This window comes from Ranitomeya imitator, chromosome 6 (genome assembly GCF_032444005.1).
Source record: "Ranitomeya imitator isolate aRanImi1 chromosome 6, aRanImi1.pri, whole genome shotgun sequence".
Classification (NCBI taxonomy): domain Eukaryota; kingdom Metazoa; phylum Chordata; class Amphibia; order Anura; family Dendrobatidae; genus Ranitomeya; species Ranitomeya imitator.
In genome coordinates, this window is record NC_091287.1 from 94442847 (window position 1) to 94466381 (window position 23535).

General features: G+C 44.8%; 1 protein-coding gene across 3 annotated transcripts in view; it reads right to left on the reverse strand.

Moving 5' to 3' along the window:
• The window catches only part of LOC138642034 (probable serine carboxypeptidase CPVL), a 133790-nt gene that overhangs the window by 12694 nt on the left and 97561 nt on the right, over nucleotides 1-23535 (reverse strand). For all 3 annotated transcript variants that reach the window (XM_069729928.1, XM_069729925.1, XM_069729927.1), the window contains exons 10-11: nucleotides 19320-19418; nucleotides 9650-9823 (exon numbers count right to left, since the gene is read on the reverse strand). In XM_069729928.1, the coding sequence (XP_069586029.1) occupies nucleotides 9650-9823; nucleotides 19320-19418 (273 nt within the window). The remainder of the gene's footprint in view (nucleotides 1-9649; nucleotides 9824-19319; nucleotides 19419-23535) is intronic.

Here is a 23535-nt window from a genome sequence, read left to right on the forward strand (position 1 = left end):
ACCCTACATGTAACGTTTTTTTCTCCCGACGGACCGCCCCTACCTCCCAGGACCTTACAATGGGGCAGCGGATGCGCTGGAAAAATGCATCCGCTGCACCCATTGTGCAATGCAGTAAACGCTAGCGTCGGAAGATTCCGACGCTAGTGTGAAAGAAGCCTTAAATGACAAAAAATGCGCCTTCTAAGGCTGGTCATATGTTTTACAGTGAGCTCCTCCATCATGGAAAGTCATGCCTCAAATGACATCCTCACACTGCAGATGGGATACTATGTAGAACAATGGGGTATAAGAGGAATTACTTCCATACTACATGATGGCATACTGTAATGCTTGAATTCATGGTGCCGACTAGTTCTGAATGCACGAGTAGCCGAAGCCAAGAGCGTTCAGTGGATGACCACAAACCGGGCATCAGTAGTCATGTGTAAAATATTATCAGGCCAATAACCTATCAATATGAAGTCATTAAACAAAAAAAAAAAAAAAAAAAAAAGCAAAATGTTCAAAAACACATGGTTATGCCCATATCTGTGCTTTTAAAAGTAAACAATTCAAAACAGATATGGGCATAGCCATGTGTTTTACGTGGAGACTTCTAAAGGAAGACAGTCTCCAATTCAAGAGTTTCAGAAAACAAAGAAAAAAAAAAAAAAAGATTCAGGTCCATGACTAAACAAACAAAGGCTCACAGGAGAACGAAAAAAAAAAGTCAAAACATCTTTACCTGACTGCAGAAAAACCCCCCAACTCTGCTATATAGTATAAGTGCTGATAAATATGGAATGTGTACTGCATCTAATCCATTATCCAAGCTCCCAAGCCAAATCGAGAGACCACATAGGAGACATTTTTCTTCACATAGGAGGTTGAGGCCTCCCTTTTCTCTTGCAGATCTCACTCCACATCTGCTGGCCAGAAGATCATTGTGTGGGACAGTGAAAATATCAGCCATGGGGAATATACAGCCATAGGTCTAAGCGAAATGCAAAGCTTACATGGACAGTGATCCAGCAGTGTACAGGGTCTTCCAAGGACCAATATCTCTTATACAATGCCTCTGTGTGTATATATTAGTTTCTTCAGAAACGGTTAGGTCCCTTCCTCGGGCATGGTATAAGTCCTGAAAGCTTGTTTTGTAGCATCATTTATTTTATTTTTGATAGCAATAAACAAAATCATCATAACTAAGATTATCTTGTTTTGCCCACAGATCAAGATTTTATCAACTGGCTAACACTGTACAAAACCCCTTTTTTTAACTATAATATCTTTATATACATACACTTGATGCATGATCATTGGTGGGGAAAACTAAAGTGTTACAATGTGCAGGATTCAATTTCTATGCACCTACATCTGTTTCTACCACCAGTGTGATTCTGGTATGTTGGGGGGCTGGATCTACCCGACATCTGAACGTGCCCATGAAATATAGTGGGCACATGTTCTAGCCATGAAAAACGCAACTAGAACATGTATGAAAAAACGTGTTGATGGGGCCTTTGACCATTCCTGACATTGCCGATTTCAGTTTAGAAAATATGTAACTAATGTACCCAGCTAAAATTGGTAGGAACTCAATATTGAATGAAAGGCATCAGAAGCAGCTCCTGCCATAGTACGAAGCTGTAGTGACTTCCTGCTCATTTAAAGGGCTTCCCCAGATGGGTCATCAATAGATTGTTGGGTGGGGCAGCACCATGGGCGCCCCCAACAATTGGCTATGCTCTCCGGCCAGATGAAAACAGAGCTTAATAGCATGGCTCTACAGGGCATTGTCCTGTGCCAGGAACTGCAGATCAGCTCTTATTCTCAGCAAATTCAGTCAAAGAACCACATTTTGTTATAAAGAAAATTGCTTTAAAAAAAAAAGTATATATTTTTGGGAGGGTGAGAAGGAGATTGCCAAAATGAATTTACTGTATGTAGGGATAACTGGAGTCAGGCTTTGCAATCTAGAGCAATTGCTGTGGCTCATCCTATAATAAACTTCAAACCTGTTTGTCCTTTCTAACAAGGCAACAAATGGTCCCTTAATTATACTTTTGTGAATGAAGTGTGGCAAACTGAGGCCCATTTTCTTTTAAAGGTACCGTTACACTAAACGACTTATTAACGATCACGACCAGCGATACAACCTGGCCGTGATCGTTGGCAAGTCGTTTGGTCGCTGGGGAGCTGTCACAGACAGCTCTCCAGCGACCAACGATCAGGGGAATGACTTCGGCATCGTTTAAACTGTCTTCAACGATGCCGAAGTCCCCCTGCAGCACCCGGGTAACCAGGGTAAACATCGGGTTACTAAGTGCAGGGCCGTGCTTAGTAACCCGATATTTACCCTGGTCACCATTGTAAAAGTAGAAAAAAAAAAACACAACATACTTACATTCCGATGTCTGTCACGTCCCCCGCCGTCAGCTTCCCGCACTGACTGTCTCAGCACCGGCCGTAAAGCAGAGCACAGCGGTGATGTCACCGCTGTGCTCTGCTTTACGGCCGGCGCTTACAGTCAGTGCAGGGAAGCTGACGGCGGGGGACGTGACAGACATCGGAATGTAAGTATGTTGTGTTTTTTTTTTCTACTTTTACAATGGTGACCAGGGTAAATATCGGGTTACTAAGCGCGGCCCTGTGCTTAGTAACCCGATGTTTACCCTGGTTACAAGTGAAAACATCGCTGGATCAGTGTCACACGCCGATCCAGCGATGACAGTGGGTGATCAGCGACCAAAAAAAAAAAAAAGGTCCTGATCATTCCCTACGACCAACGATCTCCCAGCAGAGGCCTGATAGTTGGTCGCTGTCACACATAACGAGATAGTTAGTGGGATTGTTGCTACGTCACAAAAATTGTGACGTTGCAACGATATCGTTAACGAAATAGTTATGTGTGAAGGTACCTTAAGATTGCCCAGGAGCAACAGTTCACACAAAGGTAAACTGACGCCTCCTCTGACAAGTGGCAGCAAATCAATTGCTACATGGATATGTTTAACTAAGGCCAAGTTCACATTTGCGTTGTTAGGCGCAGCGTCGTCGCAATGCACAACGCAGCGTTTTTTGACGCATGCGTTGTCCTATACAATTGAAGCTCAAAAACGCCCCCAAAAAATACATTTAGTCAAAAGGCGCATGCGTCAAAAAACGCAGCTCAATGCAGGCACCTGCCCCCTATGTGTTTCAGACACTTTTTGGCGCATTTACGATGCAGGTGCGTTGCATGCGTTTTTCTTTGGAAATGTGACGCATCAAAACTGTCAAATGTAGAGTCGTCCGCGCTTTGTCTGGTGCGCCAAAAAAAGCATGCATCATACAACGCATGACAAAGCATACCGGCGCATGTCCATGCGCCCCCCATGTTAAAGATAGGGGTGCATGACGCATACGTCGGTATCCGCCGACGACGCTGCGCCCAAAGACGCAAATGTGAACGTAGCCTAAGAGGGAACTCATTATGGTGATCAAACAGAACACGACCGGATGGTGCCACAAGTTATGTCAGGCATCATGTGCACATTTCAACATTTAGCTCAGTTCACATTAAAAAGCACATTTAGAGGAGTCCATAATCAGCAAACCATCGGGTGATCAGGCAAGATGTAAAAGTGAGGAAATAAAATGCTTGATTAAAAAAGTAAACGGAGCAAAGCAAAAAACTGCACACAGGAATAAAAAATGAATAAATGAATAGTAGTAAAGGTTGAGATTTCAGGACAATAATGTTCTATACGCTGCCAAAAACTTCAAACCACTAAGCAGCAAACAAGAAGGCAATTAGATGGGATTTAACGAGCTGCAGATGAGAAAATGACAGTTTCTACAGCTTTATAACCATCATTTCCTGCCTAGGTAATCTCTAAACAGGCTGCTCCTGTCCTGAGGCACATGAACCATCACAATGTAGCCTGCATGTCCTGAACTAATGTCATTAACATGGGGGATTTTTTTACTGTATGTTTAGGTATCAATTATTTACTATTTAGCAATCTGACAATTCTGTCCATAGAAGAATTTTCCAATGTAAAATATTACATAGTCAGCATTTAGTGCAACAAAGACCAGAGGGTCCATAGCACAAATGGCCAAATGTGGCCATAGGTTACACATACGAGCTGCATTTGAGATAGTTAAAGTCCTGGATAAACCCTTGAACAATGCGCCCAAAAACTAACAGGCAGGTAGTTAACTACCTGCCTCTTCTACTGTGCGCTAGGACAGACCGGTTACTGACTGCTCCTGCCAGCGATTCAGCTAATCAGAGCAGCTATTTTCCAGGCTGCTGTCGACAGGGGTGCGACTGCCAAAATGCTGATTGACAGACCGCTCCTTGCAGTCAGGCAACGGGGAGCCGGCTGTCAAACAACGCCAGCAGTCATGCTCCGTCAGAGCAAAGCATTAGCCACTGCTCTGTAGACATGACATCAGTGGAAATTACTGAGTCACTGGCCTGTGTGGTCTTATCACTGCCAGCAGAAATCGGGATTGGGCACAGTCAGGTAAGGCTACTTTCACACTAGCGTTTTTTGCAATACGTCGCAATGTGTCGTTTATGGCAAAAAACGCATCCTGCAAAGTTGTTTGCAGGATGCGTTTTTGCCCCATAGATTAACATTAGCGACGCATTGCCACACGTCGCAACAGTCGTGCGACGGTTGCACCGTGTTGTGGTGGACCGCCGGGAGCAAAGAATGTTAAATGTAATGTTGTTTGCTCCTGACAGACCGCTTTTTCCGACAGCGCATGCGTGGCTGGAACTCCGCCCCCACCTTACAATGGGGCAGCGGATGCGCCAGAGAAATGCCTCCGTTGTGCAGCGCATCAAACGCTAGCGTCGGAATCTCGGCCCGACGCATTGCGACGGGGAGATTCCGACGCTAGTGTGAAAGTAGCCTAAGTAGCAACTACTTGTCCCCTAGTTTATATGTCCATAGTAATATGCCAAACATGGAAATATGGGGCCCCATTTATAGGACAATGCAATATTACTACATGGCCATACCAAGTCTTGATCTGTTGACCACTTCTAGTATAGAAACTACATCAGAACAGCTACATACAAAAAAGCATTTGTGTCCAGATGGTTGGGGCTGCACAAACTGGCATTGTTGACCACACATCTCCCCAGGATGTAGGTTGTGTTGTGTACTCCTACTTTAGAAGGCTCTCACTTGATGCATGCTGCCCAAGATTTGACAAATGCTGGAGTGTTTCAGAGTAAATAGTTTGAAGACACTGAGAACCGTAGGGGAAGACCCAGCTAGTCGTTTAGTCTGGTGCCACCCTTGGCAATCAGGCCAGTCTCAATCACTACAGTCCCCAGCCAGTTCTTCAAACTATGAACAACATATCTGGATATAACTGCAACAAAGCTCAGATTCATCCTGCCTGTGGTTTGGGCAGCATAAATTGTGTGTCAGATTCCCTGTAGATACAGAAGTACATCACTTGTACTTTTATGTGGGACTTTATGTGCAACTTTAGTTGCTTCTGAACACTTGTTCCTCTAATAGCCATGCTGTACAAATAGGCTGCTCCTTCGTAGTGTGGAATGATCTTTTGGGTTGCTGAGAAGATAGATTTTGACAGCATGTGTAAATAAAACATGGGCAGCTAAAAAGAAAGAAAAATTATGCATATAGAACAATTACGGTTTGTTCGGAGAGAAAAGTAAAGTGAACCTGTCAGCAGTTTTGGCTGATATAAGGAATTGTCACCTTTCAGGGCCGATATATGGCATTCTAGAATGCTGTATATCTGCCCCCAGCCTGACCTGTAAGAAGATGGATAAATTACTCACCTGTGGGGCAGTCCAGACCAATGGGTGTCACTGGTCTTGGTTCAGCACCTCCCTGAGGCCACGCTCCTGCTTGCTTTGTGGATGCTACCCTGCATTGCGCTCCTGCACAGGCGCACTTCTGTCCTGTTGAGGGCAGAGCAAAGTACTGCAGTGCGCACGTAGCGGGGCTCTGACCTTTTCCCAGCACCTGCGAACTGCAGTACTTTGCTCTGCCCTCAACAGGGCAGAGAAGTGCACCTGTGCAGGAGCGCAATTCCAGGGAGCCTGTGTGGATGATGCAGGGTCATGTCATCCACAAGAAGCAAGCAGGAGGGTGGCGATCATAAAAAGGGAGGCGACGGACCAAGACCAGCGACACCCATCAGGCCAGACCACCCTGCAGGTGAGTATAAGACTTATTTTTCAATTCTTCCAGGTCAGGTTGGGGGCTTATGTACAGCATTCTATAATGTATATCAGCCTTGAAAAGTGATGACCGTATCTTATAGCGGCCAAAACTGCTTTCAAGTTCTCTTCAAATTCAGTCTGAATCTGAGGTTGCCAAATGTGTTTGTATAAAAAGGCCATTAGACAGTCATTTAATGGTGCTGATAGGGTAGTGAAAATCTGGCCACATGTAGAGGACCATCACCACGGAGGTTAAAAAAGGACAACTTTGTAGTTTAGTCACCAGTGAACAATGAGACCAGAGACCTAATTTGTACATTAAGATTTGGAGCATGCATGCACATTAGAAAGCTACCCAAGTGAAAATGATCATGTAATTGCAATAGTCAAACTATTTCATACCTCCCAACTTAAAGAAGGACAGTATGTGGCACACGTAGCAGCAAAGTTTTAGACTGACTAAGCACACCCATTTAAATTTTTCAATCTCGCCTGGCCAAAGATATTTGGAAATTGTTAATGGACAACCGTTTGAAGGCCCTGTTGACACTACTGCTACACTTCTGTCCATTATAAGAGCAGAACAATGGAAATCTGCAGGGGATGGATCAGCCATAAAATGCACAACAGAGCAGGACCATCTCCACTGACTAATGAGTCCCTATCAACTTTGTCCAGGCGTCCACCATATTTCAAACAAGTTCTTGTTCCCATCATTCCACACTCAGGCAGTCTCCACCGAACACATTTCATGTATCCACATGTGTTTTGTTGTGGGGCATTGCTACCTTTAAAAAGCAGAGTTCATAGATTTCTGGGGGACATTTCTTTACCACCCAAGTTTTCCACCATCTGAGGCATCTAGGAGCTTCAGAAAACATTTAGTGAAGTCACTGGCATAGATGACCTGGGTGAGCTACGATCCACCAGTTCTGCTCTGCTAGGCAGGGACCAAACAATTGTGGGAGAACTTGGGTCTAAGGGTACCGTCACACAGTGCAATTTTGATCGCTACGACGGCACGATTCGTGACGTTCGAGCGATATAGTTACGATATCGCAGTGTCTGACACGCTCCTGCGATCAGGGACCCGGCTGAGAATCGTACGTCGTAGCAGATCGTTTGAAACTTTCTTTCGTCGTCTAGTGTCCCGCTGTGGCGGCATGATCGCATGGTGTAACATATATCGTATACGATGTGCGAATAGTAACCAACGTCTTCTACATCGCACATACGTCATGAAATTATCGCTCCAGCGTCGTAGATTGCAAAGTGTGACAGCAGTCTACGACGCTGGAGCGATATTGTTACGATGCTGGAGCGTCACGGATCGTACCGTTGTAGCGATGAAAATTGCACTGTGTGACGGTACCCTACAGAAGCCTGGGTAAAGCTTTGCAGAGGCCAATATTCAGCACACAGGGGTCATTGAGCGCTCTGTCTCTAGGTCAACTGCTTTTGTAGTCTCATGGAGATGCTGAAGCTCCTGGCAGTGCTGTAAAATGCTGCACACAAGTCCACTAATCTATGCAGTGCTGCCCAGAGCAAATTCAGTGCTCATGCTATACAGCACTACCCTGATGACAGGCTGGGACATTTAACATCACCTGGAACAGAGACCCAATTCCAGGATGGTTTTGATGGATCGTTGGGGAGCTGGGCCATTTTAAAAATCAGGATTATTTGAAGGACAGCCATAGGAAAACCAATCAGTGCTCTTGAGGCATTGTAGTCGAGGGTGTCTTGATTTCTACAAGTGATGTGAGTATTAACAGCAAAGATGCACTGAATGCTTTTTTAGTAAATTCAAAAGGATAGGCAACTATGGAAATTTGATAATTTAAAAAACAAAAAACATTGTCACCAGGCTAATCCTGTTATCTACAAGATTATTGTAGCTGAAAATGAGACAATATACATGTTCATTAAACCTGTATAAAAAAAAAAAATAAATAAATCAATGTAATTTTATGTTCTAAAATATTTTTGTTACCCAGGGTTTAATAACTGAAGGCATAGAAGCCTATATACATATTAATGAATGTCTAAGCCCACTGATTGGACCAGCTTTCCATTTGATGGAAGTGGGGGCCTTTCTGCAAAGGATCAGGCAAGAGAAAGATCATGAACTGCTGCCAGAGCCTTTCCTCCACTACCTCCCCCCATTAAAACCTGTGAACACTCAACCAAGGGCTTCTGTCTGTGGGAGAGTCAGGACAGCCATTTGCTGCAAACAGCAAATACAAAACCCGGCACTCAACTTTGTGGTGTGAAGAAATTAAAGATTTATTATCCCAAATCAGAAAACGTTTCGGTCCCACAGCTGGACCTTCATCAGGCTGCTGTCGACAGGGGTGTGACTGCCAAAATGCTAAAAAGTTACAGCCTATATAGGTGCTGTGATCGCGGCGTCCACCGCTGACCTGCTATTCAGCGGTGGACGCCGCGATGACAGCACCTATATAGGCTGTAACTTTTCTCTGGATATCCAATACTATATTGGTAGCAACCTCTGGGCAGGCCATATAGCCACTTGAATCTATACATTGTCCCAGTAAACGTTACTGATGAAGGTCCAGCTGTGGGACCGAAACGTTTTCGGATTTGGGATAATAAATCTTTTATTTCTTCACACCAAAGTTGAGTGCCGGGTTTTGTATTATTTGCTGATTACGGTTTGGGAACCTACCCGTGCACCTCATACGGTTGTGCACACGTGTTTCTAACTACATTTGCTGCAAACAGGCATCTTGTATGGTCATTTGTAGACTAGAAGGGGATTTGGCTCTTGGCACCACCATCCAATAAATTGTCTGAAGAGGCTGCAGAGTTCTGATGAGCGCTGTAGTCTCTTCAGTTTACATCAGCTTTTATGCTGCACATTTCATAGGGTTCGTGCCAAGTGTTGCAGTAGGGACATGTACACAGTGGAAAAAAAAGCGTGCGAGTATGAACCACTAAATCTGATTTATACAGTGAAGAACTAACATGGCTCCGTGCAGCACTGCAGCCTTTCTAGCAGCTTTTTGGCAAGGGTGCCAAGATTTAGACTCCCAAATATTCATGGGCTATCCACAAGAATAAAGTTATTTTGGAGTCAAAATTACTGGAACAAGTGAACAAATCACGTACCACAAACCTAACAGTCTCCAGCTGTGGAAGGAGAACTATGACATGTAGTTCAAAGGCCATTTAATGAGATGCACCAATGTCCACACTTGTCAGAACAGGCATCCCTGGAGCGTTGATCACCTCATTTTGGTGTGGTGTGCTATAATGCAATAAATCATTGTGAACTTCCCATATTGCAGAACCCTTTTCCTGCTCTGGCTCATGGGGAGAAGTGGAGGGTTCTGCTTTCATCTTAATTTAAAGGCCAGTTAAACCTACTGACCTTGAAGCAACAGAGGCCTTCTCCTGATGGTTAGAGAGTAATGAGATTTAAAGCAGCAGAACACTTACCCTATAATTATCCATTAGCACCACCAGCCATGGCGTTATGGTCTTCATCACATCAGAAAGCAAATGTTTTGCAACTTCAGATCCATCATTAAAGGTCAGGTTACCAACGTGGATTGACCGCCTCACTTCTGAGCATGCCAAAAATGGCACAAAATACCTCTGATCTGTCGGCTCCTAACATACAATTTGAAAAGAGGGTTAGAGACAAGAAATTTAACAAAAAAAAAAAAAAACACTATTAGTTCATTTCATAGTTCCAGCTTGCAGCTTAATCCATTGATGTGAAAAGAAAGACTGAAAAATGTTGTCATTAGATGGCACCCCCACACGATCACCTCATCTTCATGGTCTAGAATTCACTGCAGACTTCTAGCATAGGTATTTTAGGAATTTTTACTACCTCACATTCAAAAGAAAAAACACAAACATAAACACCAAGTTTGGCATTTAAGTGGTGGAAAAAATGTGGAATTTCGTATGAATATTATTAAATCGTACTGTGCTTTAATGGATTAACATTAACTGAGTGCTACCAAAAAACTCAGTTTTAAAGCTTTGTTACATAACAAATATTTTTGATAGCTTGGACCTTTATGGCTAGAGCAATACCAAATATGCATATTTTTGTAGCCATCATAAGGTGGATATGGGTGGGAAAGCTTAAAAACTAAACCACAATTTCAGCTTTAGTCTAACATGATCCCAAGGTCATAGTTACTTGTACTCCATATACTATTGTATTGCAATGTGTATATTGAATTATGGCAGGTTGGTCTTCAGCAGAGCCAGCTGCTATTGCAATGCATTGGCAGCCCACAATCCGGTTGTGTGGGGGGGGGGATGAGTGGCTCTATGGGTGCATGTAACTGCGCACCACCAGGCCCCGCACGGTAATGGCTACTGTTAGAGACTGACCGCAGCAAGTAAGTGGTTAGTAACAGGCAGAGCTGCAGCCACTGATAATGGATGCACAGCTCCTCAGCTTCCATAAGAACAGGGACCAGACGTATGACGCACTAGTAGGCCAAGTGTCAGGAAGGCGATAAAGGTTGTTCCACTAAGGAGATCTTGATTACGCAGCCTTAAAAAGATGGCACAGTCTACACAGATTCAGTGTTCAAACCAAGCTCCATCGCTTCACAGCAGGGCCGATTACACCTTCCCACCTGCTTGTTTAGATGGAAACCACACAGGTGGGAAGGTGTCGTTAAATCATTGGCCCAACTGAAGCACAGAGTGCTGTGCTTGGTTTGAACAGTCATTCTGTGCCAACAGTCCCTTTAACCCCTTTACCTCCAAGGGTGGTTTGCACATTAATGACCGGGCCAATTTTTACAATTCTGACCACTGTTCCTTTGAGGTTATAACTCTGGAACGCTTGAGATCCAGGCACTTTTCTCGTGACATATTGTACTTCATGATAGTGGTAACATTTTTGATATTACCTGCATTTACTTGTGAAAAAAACGGAAATTTGGCGAAAATTTAGCAATTTTCCAACTATGAATTTTTATGCCCTTAAATCAGAGATGTCACAAAATACATAAGTAACATTTCCCACATGTCTACTTTACATCAGCTCAATTTTGGAACCAAAATTGTTTTTTGTGAGGGAGATAAGGGTTAAAAGTTGACCAGCAATTTCTCATTTTTACACCATTTTTTTAATTTTTTTATTTTTTAGGGACCACACCACATTTGAAGTCACTTTGAGGGGTCTATATGATGGGTATTTCTAAGTGTGACACCATTCTAAAAACTGTACATCTCAAGGTACTCAAAACCGCATTCAAGAAGTTTATTAACCCTTCATGTGTTTTCACATGAATATTTGGAATATTTAAAAAAAACACATTTAACTTTGGAGCTGAAGTAAAAAATTTTGCGACAATTTGTTTTATTTTACCAAGGGTAACAGAACAAATTTGACAGCAACTTTTGGGGTCCAATTTCTCCCGAGTACGCCGATACCCCATATGTTGGGGTAAACCCCTGTTCGGGCGCACAGGAGAGCTCGGAAGGGAAGAAGCACTGTTTACTTTTTCAATGCAGAATTGGCAGGAGGTGAGATCAGATGCCATGTCGCGTTTGGAGAGCCCCTGATGTGCCTAAACAGTGGAAAACCCCCCCCCCCATTATAACTGAAACCCTAACCCTAATCCCAACTGTAAATGTAATCCAAACCCCAACATGGAAATACATACATTTTTTAAAGTTGTATTTTTCTTTAACTTAGGCCGATTTCACATTAGTGTTCACCTGATCTGCGTCGGACTGCAGACTTCCTCAGTGAAGCCCTGCCCTCGGCTGCACCTCCGCCGCTAGCTCTGCCTACTTCTGCATGCGGCCTGCGTACCTATCTTTAACTGTAGGTACGCAGGTCATGCGGCTGTATGCGGATCCTTCCGCATGCGTCGTTTTGACGATGCGGCGACCAGGGTAGGACGCAGCCTGTAGCTTTTTTTTCTCCGCATCGTCAAAACGATGCATGCGGAAGGATGCGCATACAGCCGCACGACCGGTGTACTTACAGTTAAAGATAGGTACGCAGGCTGCATGCAGAAGTAGGTGGAGCTAGCGGCGGAGGTGCGGCCAAGGGCGGGGCTTCACGGAGGAAGTCCGCAGCCCGACGCAGATCAGGTAAACGCTAGTGTGAAACTAGCCTAAGGGGGTGATGAATTTTTTATTTTTTTATTTACTTTTATAGCTGGTTTCTTTAGAGGATTTTTATGATTGGCACCTGTCACAATAAAAGATGCTTTTTATTGCAAAATAGAGTTTTTGCGTCTCCACATTTTGAGAGCTATAATTTTTCCATATTTTGGTTCAGTCATGAGATCTTGTTTTTTTGCGGGATTAAGTTGATGTTTTTATTGGTACCATTTTCGGGCACGTGACATTTTTTAATCGCTTTTTATTCCTATTTTTGTGAGGTAGAATGAAAAGCCAGCTATTCATGAATTTTTGGGGCGCTTATACTGTTTCAAGTCTGGTAAAATTTATAAAGCAGTTTTATTCTTTGGGTCAGTACGATTACAGCGATACCTCATTTATATAATTTTTTTTATGTTATGGTGCTTTTATACCATAACTTATAAAAAAAATTCTTGCATCGCTTTATTCTGAGGACTATAACTTATTTTTTCGTTGATGACGCTGTGTGGCGCCTTTTTTTCCAGGACAAGATTACGTTTTCAGCGGTACCATGGTTATTTACATCCATCTTTTTGATCGAGTGTTATTCCACTTTGTTTGGCCATTTTGGATCCAGCCTGCAGGAAGGAGGAGGTAGGAGACCCTCGGAGCAAGGCGATCACATCGCGTTGCTCTGAGGGTCTCAGGGAAGCACGCAGGGAGCCCCCTCCCTGCGCAATGCTTCCCTATGCCGCCATAACGCTGCGATCATGTTTGATCACTGTGTTCTGGGGGTTAATGTGGCAGGAGCGGTTTGTGAATGCTCCTGGCACAGTGCTGGATGTCAGCTCCGATAGTCAGCTGACACCTGGCCCCGATTGACCGCACTCCCCCCCGTGAGCACAGCTGATCGGTGATGACGTAGTATTCCGTCGGTGGTCATACGGGCCCATACCACCTTGACGGGATAGAACATCATATGTCAGATAGGGGTTAAAATGAGTAAAAGATTGTGGGGGCCTAGCACCCCCAGAAAGTCAGCAGTTCCCAGCACTGGCCAGATGCAAGTAGTTGCTCACCTGAACAGTACAGCTCCATCAAATGTTCAGCCAGGGCCAGCAGAAAGGAGGAGGATCCGCAGTGGTAACTAAGCAGTTCAGCTCTGCAACTACTTGTTTCGGACCGCTGCTCGTGCTGACAACTGATCGGTGGAGGTACCAGGTTTAGAACCCCACCATGACTAGGACATTATTTTAAGCAGAGGAGAATGATTGATGTGTCTGGTCACAAGCACCTGCATCAGTCATGTGGCATACAGGAGAGGTGTGCAGTATGGAACGAGTAACCCCTTTATAGGGTGCAGTTATCCAAGCTACTGAAACGGGACTCCTACATTGGACTTCCAGATGTATGAAAATAGAATTAGTTCTTACCGGTAATTCGGTTTCTAGGAACCTTCCACAACAGCCACTGCGGAGGTTGTCTTACCCGCCCTAATAGGGGACAGGAACACAAAGAGGTTAAATACCCCTCCCCTTCTTGCACCGCCAGTGTTTTCCTGGACACAGTAGCATGTATAATTACCACAAAAGTGCAGGAATCATCCAATAAGGATATCAGATAGGGAGGGAAATTAGTGCTGTCGTGGAAGGTTCCTAGAAACCGAATTACCGGTAAGAACCAATTCTATTTTCTCTAGTCACCTTCCACGACAGCCACTTCGGAGTAGTACCAACAGCTAATTTCTCTAGGGAGGGACCACAGCCTGCAGAACACGTCTGCCAAATGTTAAATCCCTATTGAAATTTAGCCGGTAATGTCTGGTCAACGTATGGATGGATGACCAGGTGGCGGCTCTGCATATCTGCTCTGATGAGGCATTCCCCCTCTCTGCCCATGATGATGCCATCGCTCGGGTAGAGTGCTTTCAGAGAGGCAGGTGGATCCAGTCCCTGTGATGAATATGCCAGACAAATAGACTGTTTGATGCAGTTTGCTATAGTGTTTTTTGCCGCCTTCTTTCCCTTGTTTCATCCTGAGAACTGGATGAATATATTTTGATCAGCTCGCCAGGCTTCAGTCTGTTGTAAGATAGGACCACCCTGCGAACATCCAAGGTGTGGAAGGTCTGTTCTTTAGGGTTGGAGGGGTTCGGACAAAATGAAGGTAGTAGAGTGTCCTGATCTCTGTGGAAATTCGAGACCACCTTAGGTAAAAAGGATCGGTCTAGTTTTAGTATAATGCTATCCGTAGTGAACGTTCGATCAGGTTATTGTATTTACAGGGCCTGTAACTCACCAATACGTCTAGCCGTAGTGATTGCGACTAGAAAGACTGGTTTCAAAGTTAAGTTCTTTATTGTTATAGCATCCAGGGGTTCAAATGGATCCTGGGATAGTGCGTCAAGTACTCTATTGAGGTCCCAGGAAGGCACCCTACTACGGAGCGTAGGACGAATTCTGGATGCTGCTGTCATAATTCGCTTGATTTAAATTCGAATCAAAGCTACTAAGGGCCGATACTTGCACTTTGAGTGTGCTAGGGGTAAGTCCTATTTCCAAGCCCTTCTGTAAAAATTGTAAGATTTTCACTATATCAGGATTGAAGGGGTCTGGAACTTCTGGGGAGCACCAGGACGTATTTTTTTTCCAGACCTTAGTATAGATGGCATTGGTTACCGCCTTTCTACTTTTTTGGAGGGTCTGATTTACGTAATCCGAGAGTCCTTTAGCTTTTAAGATGGTGGCTTTAGTAGCCATGCTGCCAAGTTCAACCTGTTTAGGTCCAGATGTAGTAGGGGACCGTGGTGTAGGAGATCGAGCTTGAGGTAGAAAGCAGGGACCTTCCAGGGCCATATCTAATAGGGCACCATACCAACTCCTCCCGGGCCACAATGGGGCAATCAAGACTGTGGTCACTGTCCGTTCTGATCTTTTGCAGAGTTTTTGCCAGCATGGGAATGGGAGGAAAGGCATATGCAAGGTTGAACTTCCACTGCTGTGAGAAGGCATCATTCCCTGTACCTTGTCTTTGTGATGAAGGGAGAAAAATGTTTCTACCTTCGCATTTTGCCTGTTGGCGAATAGATCTACCTCTGGGAGTACCCCATTTTCAGGTTTGGGACCGAAACACCGTTTGGTCTAGGGACCACTCTCCTGGATGAACGTCTTTCCTGCTGAGGAAATCCACCTGAGACTTGTCCAAGCCCCTCAGATGTACCGCTGTGACTGACAAGGTTTTTCTCTGCCCAGAAAAATATTCTTGCAGCTACTTCCTTTAGAGAGGCATACTTTGTTCCCCCGGTGTTGTAGATAGGCTACTGTGGTCATATTGTCCGAGTAAATACAAACGTGATGATTTTTGATCAGTGTAGATGATGCCTTTAGGGCTTCCTCTACAGCTTTCAGTTTTAGATTCTTGGAGCTGCTGTGGATATTAGAGTCCCATTGTCCCTGAAAGTGGAAACTACCACCACACCCCAGCCTCTTTTGCTGGCATCTGAGCGGAGTGTTTTTAGGAGAAGGTGATCCCAGCTGACTCCTCTGGAGATTTTGGTAATCTAGCCACCATTTTAGAGCCGATATCACATGGCCAGGGAGAAGAATCTTTTGACTCAATGGAGTCTGGTGTCTCCTGGAATGTAAAAGCTCGTACGTCTGGAGAGCTCAGGGCCCAGGAAACTGATTGTATACATGCGGTCAGGGACCCTAGTACAGACCGATTCTCTGAGGGTCGGTGCACGCTGGCCTCTGAATTTGGCTACTTTGCGGACAAGGTTGATTTGATGATCTTTGGGCAGAAACGATGTTCTTACTTCCGAGTCCAATAGCACCCTCAGAAATTTCCTTCTTGTGGAGGGATGGATCTCTGATTTTTCCAGATTTGGGATCCAACCCGGGGTTTGTAATCTCTCTAGGGTCTTTGATAGGTCTGTTTCCAGACAGGGGGCAGATGGAGCCATAAGGAAGTCGTCTAAATACAGGACGATGCATATTCCTGGTTGACGGATGAAGATTATTGCTTCTGCCATAATTTGTGAAAACCCGTGGGGCCAAAGATGCCGAAGGGGAGAACATTGAACTGGAAATGTTCGATCTGGTGACCCTTGGAGACTGCAAATCTGAGGAATTTCCTGTGCTCTGGGTGGATTGGCACATGGTAATACGCATCCCTCGGATCCACAGTTGCCATCATCCAATTTTGACCGATGACTGGGCTTACTGATTTGACTGTCCATTTTGAATCTCCTGTACCGGACTGATTCGTTTAAGGGTTTCAAATTTATGATAATTCTGTTCTTCCCTGGTGGCTTGGTTATCAGAAAAAGGCGTGAATAATGACCACGTCCTTCTTCCAATTTCGGTACCTGCGAGTTCACATTTGATTGCAGTAGTTTTTGTAGATCTTGTAACAAGGAGTTTGAGGTCTGGGTTTTGAAGGGAGGTTATCCTTAAGCATTGTGGGGTGGTCTCACGAATTCCATTTTTAGTCCCTCTTGAACGGTACGAAGGACCCACTGATTTGAGGAGATGGTCTGCCACTTGGTGAAAAAAAGTGAGAGTAGACCCCTGACCGGAGCACAGTCATTGCTTATCTGGGGTTTGCTGGGTCTGAGGGGCCAGGATATTTTTGCCACCGCCTCCCTTGGGATAGCTCCACCTTCCCGTTTTGCCTTTTCCTCTCTGCAAAGATTGGTCACGGGAGGGACGAAAAAAGCATATAGGAATCTTCTGCTCAGGGAAAGATTTCTTTTTATCTGCCGCCTTATCCAAAATATCATCCAGAACGGGTCCAAATACATTATGATCCTGAAAGGGTATGCTACATAATTTGGAATTTGGATAAAATCCTGGGGAGGCAATTTTGTTTCCAAGTGCTCTCCTGGAGGAGTTAGAGAGGACAGCAGCTTTCGCGGCTACTCGGAACGATTCAGCAGAAGCATCGGCTAGGAGCCCCGTTGCTTTTTGTAGCAAGGGTAGAGAGTCTAAAATTTCCTCTCTTGGGGTGCCCTATGTCAAGTGATCCTCAATCTTGCGTAACCAGACAAAGATCTGGCCATGCAAGTGGAGGCTATATTGGACTTCACTCAATTTGTGGAGGTGTCCCAGGGCTTTTTTAATAAACTATTTTACGATCCATCGGATCCTCGAGTTGAGAAGAGTCCTCAAAAGGGAAGGGTTGTTTTGTTAGTTACCCTGGACACCTGTACATCCACTTTCGGGGTCTCCCACAAGGAGTTATCCCCGTCCAATGGACACCGGTTCTTTAGCTCTGATGGCACAGTCAGACCTTTTTCAGGGAGGTCCCATTCATGCAGAATTAGATCTCGTAAATTCTTATGTACTGGAAACCATTTTTGATCTTTGGGTTTCAGACCCTCAAACATCTCATCTTTTACTGTGAGTGTAACTTCATCCTCTACCCCCATGGTGCCTCTTACTAAACTGATTAGGTCACTCATGACCTCAGAATTAAAATAGTATTTTTTGTTTTCTGGTTTAAAAGGTGGGAGTAGAAGTGGAGCCTTCATTTTCCCAATTATCCTCCGAACCAGAGGACTGGATCTCTCCCGAGTCTGGGTCGGATTCTACTGGGGCTTTTATCCTCTTTTGGAGGGGGTGGCTGAGGCACAGACATTTGTGAGAAGGTGGCCATAGAAGAATGGACCTCATCTTTAATGAGTGATATGATGCTATCCAGCAGCGAGGGTTGTTCAGCATGTAGGACCTCATCCGTACAGGACTGGCAGAACTTTTCCCGTATGTTGATGGAAGTTTGGCCGTACACACTTTACATTTGCGGCTTGACCTCTTAGGATCAGAAACCTTTTCTCCCTATAAGAGAAAGAGGGTTTGCTAAGCCACTTAGGGGTATATAGCTACATTTATACAAACGCATATACGGGATAGCTGGGCCCGACACATGCTACCTTCTTTGGTAGGAGGTGGAACGCTGGCATCTGCAGATGCAGAGCAAGGGGGTCTGTCACCGTCCATGTCCGTCATGTAGTTTAACAGTCAGACAGCTTACCTGGCTACCCGGATCTCTTATGTAGGATCGATGGCCCAGCGTCATGGTGCTCCTCTCCCCCCCCCCCCATGTTGCCCGATTGGGGAGGGTCCGCTGGAACACCCCCAAAAACGCTGCCTGCATGGCATGTTTGCTGCTCGGACACCATTGAGCACGCCGACCGGTGTGCACTCCATTCTGGAACGCACTTGGGTGAACCGGAAGTGACGTGCGTTAACCCAGAAGTGACCCAGCCATCTCCCGGCCACAGACTCCGGGACACGCGCCACCTCCAGCGCTGCAGCCAGGGAGGAGGGAACCGGGGGGCTGCAGGAGGCCCCGGGTACGCACATCACCGCTCCGCATTACCCCGCAAAGGGAGCGCAGGAGGGGCGGGAAGGTCCGAGTCCCTCCAAAGAGAGGAGACGGGAGCAGCGTTTTGAGGAGGGAACGCAGACCTCCAGCTGCCCGGCTTATCTGGTAAGTGGAGCTCCGGTCGCCGGCCACCCCTTCAGAATTTCATGCCCTATAGGGGACAGGAAAACACTGGCGGGGCAGGAAGGGGAGGGGTATTTAACCTCTTTGTGTTCCTGTCCCCTATTAGGGCAGGGAAGACAAGCTCCGAAGTGCCTGTCGTGGAAGGTGACTAGAGAAAGTGTTATTGCTCATGTCTGGACACCTTAGACCAAATGTATTCTACTCAACGCTCTAGAACTACCCTTCCTGGATACATGTGCCAGTGTTGATGGGATGGTGAGCACAGAATGACTGCTGAAACAAAGTCCCGCTGCCCTGTGAGTCATGGCAGGGCCAGTCATTTATATACACCTTCCCACCTGCTTGTTTTCCCCATCTCCACACCCCTCTGACTTCATAGAGCCAGAGAAGGCCAGAGGGGGAAAACAAGCAGGTGGAAAAGTAAATAAATGACTGGCCCCGCCATGACAGAGCAACAGGACTTTGAACAGTAATTCTGTGTGGACCGTCCCTTAAGTTCATTACAGGCCTCAAGATCAGTGACACTTACCCGACATTGCAGAAAGTTTAAGTAATTTGTGCAGCCTGTAACATTTTGATAGAAGGAAGGATATGAAGACCGGTCGCCAAGCAGTAATGCATCAAATACCTACAAGAAAAAAAATAAATACCATATATACTCAAGTATAAGCCAACCCCCCTAATTTTGCCACAAAAAAAAAAAACCGGGAACTTAATGACTCGAGTATAAGCCTAGGGTGGGAAATGCAGCAGCTACCGGTAAAGGTTAAAAGTAAAAATACCAATAAAAGTAAAATTAACACATCAGTAGGTTAAGTGTTTTTGAATATCCATATTGAATCAGGAGCCCCATATAATGCTCCATACAGTCACTTGACCCATTTGCTGCGATAAAAAAAACAAACAATAAACAAACAAAAATCACTCACCTCACCGTCGCTCAGGCCCCTGACACTTTCAATATTCACCTGACTTCATTCCAGCGCCGCTTCATCTTCAGCGTCTTCTGCACCGACGTTCAGCAGAGGGCGCTTACTAACAAGTCACCGCGCCCTCTGTTCTGAGCGTCACTGCAGAAGACGGAGCGGCGCCGGAATGAGGAGCAGGTGAATATCGCACAGCGATGCATTCCCCTCCCTGTTATACACACCTGCTCCTGGCGCTGTCCCTGCAGCTGCTTCCTGTACTGAGCGGTCACCGTTACTGCTCATTACAGTAATGAATATGCGGCTCCACCCCTATAGGAGGTGGAGCCACATATTCATTACTGTAATGAGCGGTACCATGTGACCGCTCAGTACAGGAAGAAAAATTGACAAGAGATTTCAATGCAAGATTGTGTGGATGTTGGATAAAGAACCTCAACTAACATCCAAATAAGTTCAAGCTGCCCTGCAGTCCGAAGGTTCAAGTGTCAACCCGTACTATCCATCGGCGTCTGAATGAAAAGGGACTGTATGGTAGGACACCCAGGAAGTCCCCACTTCTTACCCCGAGACAAAGCCAGGCTGGAGTTTGCCAAAACTTACCTGAAAAAGCCTAAAATGTTTTGGAAGAATGTTCTCTGGTCAGATGAGACAAAAGTAGAGCTTTTTGGGCAAAGGCATCAACATATTTTACAGGAGAAAAAAAAAGGCATTCAAAGAAAAGAACACGGTCCCTACAGTCAAACATGGCAGAGGTTCCCTGATGTTTTGAGGTTGCTTTGCTTCCTCTGGTACGGGACTGCTTGACTGTGTGCATAGCATTATGAAGTCTGAAGACTACCAACAAATTTTGCAGCATAATGTAGGGCCCAGTGTGAGAAAGCTGGGTCTCCCTCAGAGGTCATGGGTCTTCCAGCAGGACAATGATCCAAAACATACTTCAAAAAGCACTAAAAAATGGTTTGAGAGAAAGCACTGGAGACTTCTAAGGTGGCCAGCAATGAGACCAGACCAGAATGCCATAGAACACCTGTGGAGAGATCTAAAAATGGCAGTTTGGAGAAGGCACCCTTCAAATATCAAGGACCTGGAGCAGTTTGCCAAAGAAGAATGGTCTAAAATTCCAGCAGAGCATTGTAAGAAACTCATTGATGGTTACCGGAAGTGGTTGGTCGCAGTTATTTTGGCTAAAGGTTGTGCAACCAAGTATTAGGCTGAGGGTGCCAATACTTTTGTCTGGCCCATTTATGGAGTTGTGTGAAATGATCAATGTTTTGCTTTTTGCTTCATTCTCTTTTGTGTTTTTTCATTTAAGACTAATTAAGTGAAGATAATACCAAAGAATGTGTTTGCAATCATTTTCAGGAAGAAACTGAGTATTTGACAGAATTGCAGGGGTGTCAATACTTTTGGCCACAACTATATGCTCAGGTTGTTTTATCTGTAACCACCGAAACCAATTTACCTTCAACTAAATTTTCCTGAGTTAATGCAAGACATTAGAAGTAGAGCAATTTAAGTGCATAATAAAGAAATCTAACCTCAAATCTAGAACACTCAAATCAGGCTCAATGGAGAAAGCATTAAGCTACTTACCGGTAGTGTTTTCGGAGGCCCATGACAGCATCACGAGAGAGGGGGATCTGCCCTTCAGGAACAGGAAACCTACAGATACAAAAGGGCGGCACCTCTCCCACGTATCAGTTGTATTTCAGAGCCCGAGAGGACTACCGTGGTTAGAAGCACAAATATAATATACACAATCTTATATAATCTGCAAGCCAGATATCACATGTGAAGAAACGCTTTATATTTACTTAAGGAAGTGCAAGCCCCACATGAAAAGGGAGGGAACTAAGGGTGCCATCATGGGCCTCCAAAAAACACTGCTACCGGTAAGTAGCTTAATGCTTTATTCAGACTCCCATGACAGCACCACAAGAGATTTACAGAGATGTAAGCCACCTTAGGGAGGGACTATAGCCTGCAGCACCCTTAACCCGAAGGGGAGATCTGAGGAGCAACCCAAGTCCAACCGATAGTGTTTAAAAAGGTGGAAGGGGATGACCATGTGGCCGCCTTACATATTTGTTCGATTGATACTCCAGATCTTTCCGCCCAGGATGATGCCATGGCCCGGGTGGAATGCGCCCTCAGATTCTGTGGAGCCGGACCCCCACCTGCTGTATAAGCCAGAGAGATAGCCTCCCTAATCCATCTAGCTAGTGTGCACCTTGACGCTCTAAACCCTTTCCTCGTACCTTGAAAGGATAAGAATAACGCATTCTCTCTTCCAAGTATCAGTGACATATTGCAGAATACATCTTCTGACATCTAATGTATGGAGTTCCTCTTTAGAGTTAGAAGGAGTAGGGAGAAATGATGGTAGAACTATTTCCTGAGACCTGTGGAAATGGGGTGCTACTTTTGGCAAATAAGCTGGGTCTGTCCTGAAGACCACCCTATCCTGCAAGAATTCAGTATAAGGGGGAAGCCTGGAAACTGCCTGGATGTCTCCTACTCTATGTGCAGATGTTATCGCTACCAGGAAAGCCGTTTTAAGGGATAGCATCTTTATTGAGGCTGTTTGTAGGAGTTCGAAGGGTTCTTTTGTCAAAGATTAACCCCATCAAGTCGCGGCCCTTTTTCATTTTTGCGTTTTCGTTTCACTTCCCTCCTTCCCTGAGCCATAACTTTTTTATTTTTCCGTCAATATGGTCATGTGAGGGCTTATTTTTTGTGGGACAAGTTGTACTTTTGAACGACACCATTGGTTTTACCATGTTTTTTTACTAGAAAACGGGAAAAAAAAATTCCAAGTGCGGTGAAATTGCAAAAAAGTGCAATCCCACACTTTTTGTTTGGCTTTTTTGCTAGGTTCACTAAATGCTAAAACTGACCTGCCATTATGATTCTCTAGGTCATTACGAGTTCATAATAAATATAGAAAAACTGACTGAACAGCAATCTAATCTGAACTGGTGCATAACCAAAAAAGTCATATCAAATAGATTAATGGCTGCACTCAAAATGAATCTGTGCTAGTGCAAGGAAATGTGTGATACATGAAATGGGAATAGCATAATGGCTTGTGAAAAATATGAAAAAACACGAGATTCTTAGCACAAGATTTGGCCAAAAGTTGTGAGCCCATCCACCAATCGTCAAAGTAATCTCAGAACGGATGGGTACCTGAGCTGACTTGTGCTAAGAATCTCATGTGTTTTCTCATATTTTTCACAAGCCATTATGCTATTCCCATTTCATGTATCACACATTTCCTTCCTCTAGCACAGATTCATTTTGAGTGCAGCCATTAATCTATTTGATATTACGAGTTCATAGATAAATAACCTAGTCATGTTAGGTGTCTAAGTGGTGAAAAAAAATTCCAAACTTTGCTAAAAAAAAAAAAGCCAGTTTCCGATACCCGTAGCGTCTCTATTTTTCGAGATCTGGGGTCGGGTGAGGGCTTATTTTTTGCGTGCCGAGCTGATGTTTTTAATGATACCATTTTTGCGCAGATACGTTTTTTTGATCGCCCGTTATTGCATTTTAATGCAATGTCGCGGCGACCAAAAAAACGTAATTCTGGTGTTTCGGATTTTTTCTCGCTACGCCGTTTAGCGATCAGGTTAATGCTTTTTTTTAATTGATAGATCGGGCGATTCTGAACACGGCGATACCAAATATGTGTATGTTTGTTTTTTTTATTGTTTTATTTAGGATGGGGCGCTGCTATGTAGCTGAAGTGCAGGTGTGCTGTGAGCGCCGACCACAGGGTGGCGCTCACAGCAGGCCTGCATCAGTAACCATAGA